The following is a 10,632-nucleotide window of genomic DNA, read 5'->3' as shown; positions in this document are numbered from 1 at the left end:
TACATGGGGTGACACTGATAATACATAGTGAGATGTTAATAATCTGAGACCCCTTTCAACCCGAAGCCCTGAACTTGCTGTGAAAATTGGCTTGCCAGGAATGGCACAATCACTCACTCTTCTCCTCTACGTTCTCCACCATAAAGAAGTGCCTGGTTTGGAGTGTGAGGAGGCTAGGGGCTCTAGCTACGGCCTATAATCTAGCCATGGACCAAAGCTGTCAGGACTGGTTTGAGACAGAGGAATAATGCCATATGGAAATGGAAGGCATAATAAAGAATGAAGAAAAATGAAATTAATATACAAAGTGAAGGATTTTATGCAAGAAAGTGATGAGATTAATAACACTGGTTCTCTGGTATGGGCCAAGAACTTGGTCATTCACTTCGAGGTGGTTTCGTGGCCCTCTTTGAATTCCCTTCCACTCTCAGCAAAGCATGTTTTTTTCTGGGAGATTTTGAGGGGTGTTTGACCTTGGCTATACAAGAGTACGGTACAGTGTGGGGGAGCTCTTCTACACTTGGAAAGGCAAATGGTTAGGAAAGTCTGGGGCCAAGACTATATATCTGGTAGTTTGAACACAACAGAGTCAGGCAATATAATCCAAAAAAAAAAAAAAAACAAAAAAACCAAAAACCAAAAACAAGCAAAAAAAGAAAACCTTTACTTCTTCCACTATCCCATTAAATCTGCCCAATGAGAGCAATCCTTCTGTTTGCGTGAAAACTCAATCCCTCGGACTTTTCTGATCACTGTGCTGCAAGAGAAAGTCCTATGGTCTTTCAACATGGCAAACAGAAATAACAATGTCTTTTACATAATAATCAAAATTCTAAATTTGATTTCGACATCAAATCTTCACACTTCCCTCGAGCTGAAGCCTTTTTTGAGCTGATTGCTGACAGTAGGAAGGGGGACATGGTGTTCCTCTTCTCTTTTATCCTGTCATACTATTTCTCCCCTTTCCAGCTTGTTGTCATTCTTATGTTTTGGTCCTTCCTGTGTTGACGGGAAATGGCAGAGAGAAGAGGGAAGGTGGATGGAGCGTGGGGGTGGGAATCACAATAATCCATCAACATTCTCCCTCAAAGCCACTTGATAAAATTCTTTGTCCATCCTTCTACTTTTTCATATTTCTATTGTGAATAAGGAAAATTTAAGGTTGTTACAAATGAGTGTAGGCTGGTTCCTTTGAAATCCTGCCTTCAAGGAAGTCTAGCACTTGCTTGAATGCAGCACCACCTATATTCTGCTGCTTTATTCAAAAGTTCCAATTTAATATCCTGTTAGAACTATGCCGTGGAGTATTGGTATCTTAGTTTGGACTGCTAAAAAGAAGTATTGTGGATTTATTAACAACAAAAAAATTCATTTCTCACAGTTCTGGAGGCTTGAAGTGAGATCGGGGTGCCAGCATGCTCAGGTTCTAATGAGAGCTCCCTTCCTGTTTGCAGGATGCCCACTGCTTTTTTTTTTTTTTTTTTTGAAATCTCATGTGGCTAGAAAAGCAAAAGAGTTCTTGCAGGTCTTTAATCCAGCTCGTGGGGGCTCTGACCTTATGACCTAATCACCTCCCAAAGTCTCCACCTCCTAATACCATCACATCAGGGATTAGGTTTCAACATAAGAATTTTGGGGCACACAAACCTTGAGTCTATAGCAGCAGCAGGTTGACATGAATTCTGTCTCCAAGGAAAGAGGTAATCCTAGAATCACATCTAAAGGATTTGTTTCCCTGGAGACATTCTTCAAGGGCCTGATTTATATGGTCCATCTGGTTGTGCTGGTAGCAGTGAGCAATGGGAATGTATGTTTGTCTCAAGAGAGCTTTGAAGAGTCTGAAAGACCGGCATCAACTGGCATTCTTAGATGCAGTGTGGTTTGGAGGACTTGAAAATAATAGCCATAAAAACAGGGTCCGCAGATGATCTAAAGCAATCAGCAGATGATCATTTTTAAGGGTCAAGAATAAGGTAAAAACAGGGGTGCCTGCGTGGCTCAGTTGGTTAAGCATCTGCCTTTGGCTCAGGTCATGATCTCAGGGTCCTAGGATTGAGCCCCACACTGGGCTCCTTGCTCAGCAGGAAGTCTGCTTCTCCCTCTCCCTCTGCTGCTTTCCCTGCTTGTGTTCTCTCTCTGTCAAACAAATAAAATCGTCTTTAAAAAAGAACAAGATAAAAACAGAGGAGGAGACAAACCATAATAGACTGTATAGTTAAGAGGAACAAACTGAGGGTTGCTGCAGGGGAGGTTGGTGGGGGGATACACTAAATGGGTGATGGGTATTAAAGAGTACACTGGTGATGAGCACTGGGTGTTATATGTGAGTGATGAATCACTAAATTCTACTCCTGAAATAAAACAAAACAAGTATATATATATATATGAATATATATATATATATGAGAGAGAGTCTCTCCAAGGCAGTCTAAAATAAAGTCTATGGTTCCAAATCTCAAGGGCACTCAAGTATTAGAAGATAAAACTCTGTATATTTTCACATCTCTGAGAGTAATATATTAAATGTAAAAATCACAAAATTTCCAGCCCAACGTTTCCCTGTCTCCATGCTTTGCTTAAAATAGTCTCTGACAACACTGTCTTCATTCCCATCACCTCTTGGGTAGCCGATTTAAAAGTTTATATGCTTCATGCCATATTTAGGAGCTTGCATTTATCTTAAAACAATGGTGAATTATTGAAAGATTTTAAACCGGAAAAATTATATGATCATACTTGCCTTTTGGACATCTTATTCTGGCAAGATTGTAGAGGATAGGTTAGAGACATGTGAGACTAACCAGTACATCAACAGTTAAGAGAAAATGGAGAAAAAGCCCACAGTAAAACTAAAAAAATGAAAGTGGAAAGGGTATAAGAACGGTATCACAAATGCCACAAGTGGAGGCGGTGATAAACAGTGCTTCTAATCAGTATATGACATATATTAGAAAGTCTTAGTTCTCTTTTCTTAAGATTTTATTTATTTATTCATGAGACACACACACACACACACACACACACACACACACACACACACAGAGAAAGAGAGGCAGAGACACAGGCAGAGGGAGAAGCAGGCTCCCCATGGGGACCCTGATGCGGGACCCGATCCCAGGACCCCGGGATCACGCCTTGAGCCGAAGGCAGATGCTCAACCACTGAGCCACCCAGGTGCCCTAGAAAATCTTATTTCTATTTAACAAGGGCATTACACACTCCTAACTGTACATGTATCTATTCATGTCTTTTTAAACATAGGAGCACATAGGGGCATCTTGGTGGCTCGGTCAGTTAAGCATCTACCTTGGGCTCAGGTCATGATCCCAGGGTCGGTATCCAGCAGGGAGCCTGCATCTCCCTCTTCCCCTGGCCCCCACTCATGCTTACTCTGTCTCTCTGGTGCTCTCTCTCAAATAAATAAATAAAATCTAAAATAAGAAAAAGAAAACCCATAGAAATTCCTGAATTAAAAAAAACTTGAAAATGAAAAGCAAGGACCATATGATATCATAATTCTAGAGAAGGTCTTGGGTTTCAATTTTTGGTGCTTATGTTTTTTCTTTTGCCACTCAATCTTTTCTTCAAATGAAATCTTACCTGAACCCCAACACGCATATGTGATCTGGAATGCTTATCTTCCCATTCCCTAGCTCTCACATTGACTCCTGGTGCATTCTGAAGGGTCTGTTGATCTCTGTTCTTGTGACCATTCATCATTTAAAACTGAAATGTTATATTGTGAGTTCCATGAGCTGTAGGGCCTTTTTTGTTTTGTTTACCACTGTATTCCCAATACCCAGTGCAGCACCTGGCACAAAGTTGGTGTCTAGTGAATATTTATTGAATGAATGAGTGAATAAATATTAGACAGAGAAAATTAAGTGACTTGGATGAAATTACACAGAAAATTGATGAGGGTGGGACTTCCTAAATGGGGAGTGACTGGGTGGATATTGGTGGCATTACCAGAATAGGAGATAAAAGAGAAGAAATATAGGAAAAAGGATGTTGAGATCAGTTTTAGGTATTAGACTTTGAGGTGCTTCGGGGGCATCCAGGTAGAGACATCCACAGACGACAAACTGCTCAGTTTCTTTCTCTCTTTCTTTCTTTCATTCTTTCTTTCTTTCTTTCTTTCTTTCCTTTTTCTTTCTTCTTTTCTTTATTCTTTCAGAGGTGGGGGTTACACAGAGGGAAGAGGAGAAAGAGAATCCTAAGCAGGCTTCATGCCTAATGCGGCCATGGGGCTTGATCTCAGGAACCTGGGATCATGACCTGAGCCCAAATCAAGAGTTGGGTGCTTGCTTAATGGACTGAGCCGTCCAGGCGCCGCTGCTCTCAGTCTATTTAGCTTAGACTCAATGGTCTAGCACTTCAGCTCTTCTTGTAAAAGGCTTTCATTTTGCTTGTAAGCTCGACTTTGGCCAGGGATGTTTCCCGCCCTCACATAGCCACCAAGGCCGAGTTTCCTAAACTTTATTGTGCACGAAAATCACATGTGGAATCTAGTTAAAATGCAGATTCTGACTCAGAAGGTGGAGTCTGAGCTTTGGCAGTCTTTAACAAGCTTCCATGTGATGTCAAAGCTGCTTATCTACATTTTTGAGAAGCAAGACACTGCAAATCAGCGAAAATGGCAGTGAGCTGGTTATCGGTTTTTTTGTTTTTGTGACATTCCACAATCTTTATAATAAGTAGGGATGGATAGACTTGCAAAGTTTTGTTTGTCAAATGAATTTCTTCTTCTAAGCTTTGTTTTGGCTCTTCAAAGAATACGTTTAGGTGTTTTACAAGTTCACTTTGAAATATAATACGGCTTTTATTTCATAAATTAATTCAAGACAAACTTTCTTAATTTTAATGGCGATCCCATAAACCACTTATTCTTTCTAGGAGTTTTTTTTAGCTTCTAGCTTCAGGCTAAAGATTTTAGGCTAAGTTTAGCAGCTGTTGGAAGTAATGCAGCTAGAGAAGTAGGCTCTGTCAAGACATTTTGAAACATCAAGAGCTTAGAAAAAGTACCAATTGCAAAATAGCAACATGGGCTAAATCTCCCAAGAGGTACAGCTATTCTTATCCTGAAACATGGAGACCATCCCACTGCAAAAACAAAAGGAGATTTTTTATTGGCAACCAGTAGCCTGGTTTCTTAGATATCATTAGATTCATTTAAATTGAATGAATGACGTTAGGTATCATCTGTACTTTTATCTAAGTCATTTCTCTTTTACTGTGAAGGTTTCATAAAATGTCATTACTTGTTTTCATTCTTCCATTCCAAAAGTCCTTTTAGGATGTGTTATGGTTCTGGACACTGAGAGACAGCTGTGAGTTAGACAAAGACCTCGAGGTCATCAGACTTGGTTTTGTAGGAAAACAGACAATCACGAAGTAAATAAATGTGATAGGTTTTAATATGTCCCATTAAAAATAAGAGAGCAATGAACCGGAGTGATCAGGTATCAGGTGGTATTCTTAGACTGGATGACTCGGAAAGCCCTACTTAGGGGGTAATGTCTGAGCAGAGAGAGGAGTAAAATGAGGGCACGAACCATATTAATCCGAAGAGAAATAAGAAGAGCGGAGTGAAAATGCCATATATTAAAGAATCAGCTTGGTGTGTGGAAGGGAGATTAAGACCAGTGAGATGAGGGACACAAGGGAGCGGAAAGCAGTAGGAGATGCAAACAGGAGAGAGAGCAGCAGCCAGATCAAGTGGGGCTGGGAGTCTGGATTTTATTCTAGGGTGACTGCAAATATTTAGGGTCTTAAAGCGAACGTTGCATATGGTTTCTCTGTCTTTAGCACTGCCATTCGTGCATTCCCCCGCTGCAGTACGTGCTTCTACTAGAATACATTTCCGAATGAATACCTGGGTGTTTTAGTTGTCCCCAAACCTACGTTTCTGGTTGTAATCTTTCTCTTGGATTCCAGTCTGATACTTTCAAATGCCTACAGCTATTTTCAATGAACTCTCCAATTTTCCCCTCAAACTCAACACCACAAACTCATCATCTCATTCCAACGTCTCCACATTTATTGGCCATACCAACTTCTCTCTGGTTTCCTAGGTCAGAAATGATCCTTCTGACGCTGGGGATTTCCTTTACTCTATTACACTGACTCTAACCCTGGTTCGACCTTTTCATCACTTAATTGCTGGAAGCACACAACAGATTTTTTACCTGGCTGGAGAGACATTCTTTTTCTTTTCTTTCTTTTTTTCTTTTTTAATATTCTATGTCTTTATTGTCATGGGAGTTTAGCAGGCAGGATCCATATTTTTTGGTCAGTTCTTTCTGTCCTATCACATATGTAGGAATGGTTCATTCTTTTTTTTTTTTTAATTGGAGTTCAATTTGCCAACATATAGCATAACACCCAGTGCTCATCCCGCCAAGTGCCCCCTTCAGTGCCCGTCACCCTAACCCCCCACCCACCTCCCCTTCCATTACCCCCTGTTGGTTTCCCAGTTAGGAGTCTCTCATGGTCTGTGTCCCTCACTGATATTTTTACTCATTTTCTCTCCTTTCCCCTTTATTCCCTTTCACTAATTTTAAGTTCCCCAAATGAATGAGACCATATGATGTTTGTCCTTGGAGAGACATTCTGACTTGAATTTCTTCTTTCTTCACATCCATACTGCATAGCTCTCCAAGCCCATCGCTGCTGAAGTTTATCATTTTGTTCATAAGTGTATTCCTTATTCTTTTTATTAATAATTTCTCACACTGTGTATGAAACATGCCATCTTCTTGTAGCAAACCTTAACTGGCGCTCATATGAACTGAGGGAGATAATATTTTTATCTCCATTTTATAGGTAAGGAAAAGGAGTGTTGGGTATGTTAGGCCATCTGCGGAAAGTTACAAGGACACCAACAGGGAGACGGTAGGGCTTAGATTTGAACACAGGCCTATTCAGCTAGGAACACGGAGCTTTAGTTAATGATTGCATAAATAAATAAAAATCTTTTTTTTTTGAAAGATTTTATTTATTTATTCATGAGAGAGACACAGAAAGAGAGAGGCAGAGACACAAGCAGAGGGAGAAGCAGGCTCCATGCAGGGAGCCCGACGTGGGACTCGACCCCGGGGTCTCCAGGATCACACCCTGGGCTGAAGGTGGCACTAAACCGCTGAGCCACCAGGGCTGCCCTAAATAAATAAAAATCTTAGGGATCCCTGGGTGGCGCAGCGGTTTGGCGCCTGCCTTTGGCCCAGGGCGCGATCCTGGAGACCCGGGATCGAGTCCCCGTCGGGCTCCCGGTGCATGGAGCCTGCTTCTCCCTCCGCCTGTGTCTCTGCCTCTCTCTCTCTCTGACTATCATAAATAAATAAAAAAACAAAACAAAAAAAAACTTAAAAAAAATAAATAAAAATCTTAATAAATAAATAAATAAATAAATTAATTAATTAATTCCTGCCTCTGTTTGGGGCTTTCCAGGACGCAGGCCTGCATGTCTTACCGAACTTGCAGGCTGTATTCCACATTTCAAATTTCTTTCCTTTTTATTTATTTATTTTATTCATGAAAGACACAGAGAGAGAGAGAGACAGAGACAGAGACAGAGAGAGACAGACAGAGACCCAGGCAGAGGGAGAAGCAGGCTCCACGCAGGGAGCCCCATGCGGGACTGGATCCCGGGACCCCGGGGTCACGCCCTGGGCTGCAGGCCGAAGCTCTGCCGCCGAGCCCCCGGGGGTGAGGACCCTCACACGTGTCTCTAGGGCTGTGCTGTGCATGACCTTTGTCCTGCAGCTGTGAGCTCCCTGGGTGCCAGGCCTCTCTCCGGGCTCCAGGAAGGGGAGCTGCTGGGGGGCGCGCGGCCTTCTCCGCGGGGCCGGGGCCTTGGGCACGGCCCTTGGCGCACCGCGTGCCTCGTGAAAGGTTAGGACCCGGGGATCCCCGGGGGGCCCAGTGGTGCGGCGGCGCCTGCAGCGCAGGGCGCGATCCTGGGGACCCGGGATGGAGTCCCACGTCCCTGCCTCTCCCTGGGGAGGGGAGGGGAGGGGAGGGGAGGGGAGGGGAGGGGAGGGGAGGGGAGGGGAAGGGAGGGGAGGGGAGGGGAGGGGAGGGCCCTTCTAGCTGTCCTGCTGGAGGGGTGGGCGCACCGGCCTGAAGTCCTCAAGGGAGGCCCCGGGGTGCCGACCTCTGCCTGCAGCGAGAGCGGGTCACGTCCTTGACCCCGGGTCACGTCCCGGCTGAGGCTGAGCCTCCCGGACCCCGGGTCCCGCCCCCGCGCCGCCGGGACGCCTCCAAGCCCCGCGGGCAGCAGTAGCCCCGCTGGGTTCACCCTTCACCGGCCCTGCGCGGGGCACCCGCAGCGTCTGCTCGAGCTCCCCGGGTCCGCGGGCCGCCCCTCCCCCAGCCCCCGAGGAGGATCCGCGCACACGCCGTGGGGGAGTCGGGGCCGCAGCGGCAGCTCCGAGCGCGCGGCGGACCCGGCGGCCTTAGGACCGCGCGGCGCCCGGCGCCCCGAGGCCCCGCCCTCCCCCCCGCGAGCGCGTGCGCGGCAGCCCGTGGCCCCGCCCCCCGGAAGTGCGGCGGGCGGGCGGCGGGGCCCGCGTGCGGCGGTCGCGGGGACGGCGGCGGGGCCCCGCGCGGGAGCCATGGAGGTGGTGGAGGCCGCGGCGCAGCTGGAAACGCTCAAGTTCAACGGCGCCGGCCTGGCGGACGGCCCGGCGCTGCCGTCGGACGTGGCGGCGGACGCTCGGCCGGAGGGGGACGCTCAGCCCGCCGCCGCCGCCGCGCAGCCGCCTCGCTCGGCCCCGCGGCCGGAACCGGGAGCCGGACGGAGCTGCGTCACCGGGGCGGGCGCCGCGCTGGGGGACTCGGGGTCGGACTCGGACTCGGACTCGGACAGGTAGGGGCGGGGGCGGGGGCTGGACGGGGAGCCCGCGGAGGTGGGGGCAGGCCGGGGAGGTCGGGGGCGGGGGCCGCGGGGGCGGGGACGGGGGCGCCCGCAGGCCGGGAGGGGGAGGGGGAGGGGGGAGGGGGCGGCCGAGCGCGCACGTGCAGGAGCAGCAGCAGGAGCAGGAGCAGCTCGCCCCGCCCGCCCCTGCCGCCCCGCGCTGCCCGCCGAGGTCGGTACCCGCCTCTGCCGTCTTCAGCCTGGTCCTGGAGGACCCCACGTAGGATCGCAAAAAAAAAAAAAAAAAAGAAAAAAAGAAAAAAAAACCCAAAACAAACAAACAAACCCCACCCCCCCAAACCCAAACAAGCCCTGAGGATATTGGATTATTTCGACCACCACTCAGTATGGCGTGGCCCTTTGTGGCCATAAACTTTGGGATTTTGTGTTAGATCATCATCTTTTTTTTTTTTTTAAAGATTTATTTATTTATGATAGAGAGAGATGCAGAGACCCAGGCAGAGAGAGAAGCAGGCTCCTCGCAGGGAGCCCGACGCGGGACTCGACCCCGGGACTCCAGGTTCATATCCTGGGCCAAAGGCAAGCGTCAAACCGCTGAGCCATCCCAAGATCTTCTTTTTATTTAAAAAAAAAAAAAAAAGGTCTAGAGCGTGGCCTTCGTGTTTGAACCAGTGAACTGGGGGCCAGTTAAAGGATTTCGCACGTTGTTTCCGCTTTGGCGAGGGGCCGTGGGGCTGGGGAGACGCCTCCGCCTTGTGGCCTGGGAGAGGACCTGGTGTAGGGTGTCCCTGGGCCCCACGGACGGTGCCTCCCGGGATCCGAGTGTGTCACGTGGGCCGCTGAGCCGCCGGCAGGTGTGCCCCTGCCCTCCCTCCCAGGGAGAAGGACAAGGACGGACCTCCGAGCACCGGTGTCGGTGTCGGGATGAGAGGCGGCCCAAACCCCGAGAGGTCAAGGGCGAGCAGAGCCCGGTGCCCTGCGCCAGGGAGGAGGCGGAGGAAGGGCGCGCCCGGGTACCAGGGTACTAAGCCCTGCTCTGTAGAGCCGGGCTGAGCTGGGTTCAAGGGTGAAAGCAGGGCCGCCTGCAGCCCGGGGCCTGACCCTGGAGACCCGGGGTCGAGTCCCACGGCGGGCTCCCCGCAGGGACCCTGCTTCCCCCTCTGCCTGGGTCTCGGTCTCTCTCTGTGTCTCTATGAATAAATAAAATCTTAAAAAAAAAGTGAAAGCAGAGAAGCACGAGTGGGACGGGGATTGGTGTGGAAAGAGTCGGAAAGACATTGCGTGAGTTCAGGATGTGACCGTGGCTCTCTGGGTCAAGTGGGGCGGTGGGCTAGACAAGGAGGCATCAACCGGGTGGAGGTGCGGTGGTTGGTAGGATGGGGAGTAACCCATCTGGGACGGGGGCTGGAGACCAGCAGGGTTTAACTCGGGCGTGAAGTCAAGGTCTGTTGTGCAGCTGATGGGACATTGAAGCAGCGGGTAATGACGTGAGAGCTCAGAGGCCATTGGACTGGAGACGTAAATGGAGACGTCAGCTTATGGAGATGGTTTGCTTTTTTTTGTTATGGATATTTTCAGATGTATTAAAGGTAGAGAGTAGTATAATGGACGTACATGTACTCATCACCGCACTTACACGGTTTCCAGTACTTTGTTAATGTTGTTGTATCTAGTATTTCTAAAATTTTTTTTTAACCTCAGATTTTAGAGCAAATCTCAAACACTATGTCACCTTGTCCATGTCCTTTACTATA

General features: G+C 48.0%; 1 protein-coding gene across 2 annotated transcripts in view; it reads left to right on the top strand.

The window, feature by feature from the left end:
- The first annotated feature begins 8,543 nt into the window (after nucleotides 1–8,543).
- NAF1 (nuclear assembly factor 1 ribonucleoprotein) overlaps nucleotides 8,544–10,632 on the top strand; it is a 40,496-nt gene continuing 38,407 nt past the window's right edge. Inside the window, exon 1 of one of the 2 annotated variants that reach the window (XM_072724975.1) lies at nucleotides 8,544–8,869. In XM_072724975.1, the coding sequence (XP_072581076.1) occupies nucleotides 8,616–8,869 (254 nt within the window). In that variant the 5' untranslated portion in view covers nucleotides 8,544–8,615. The remainder of the gene's footprint in view (nucleotides 8,870–10,632) is intronic. The other variant, XM_072724974.1, reaches the window with a different exon arrangement.

This window comes from Vulpes vulpes, chromosome 10 (assembly GCF_048418805.1).
Source record: "Vulpes vulpes isolate BD-2025 chromosome 10, VulVul3, whole genome shotgun sequence".
Classification (NCBI taxonomy): Eukaryota; Metazoa; Chordata; class Mammalia; order Carnivora; family Canidae; genus Vulpes; species Vulpes vulpes.
The sequence above is the reverse complement of the archived record's forward strand: the minus strand, read 5'-3'. Positions and strand labels throughout refer to the sequence as shown.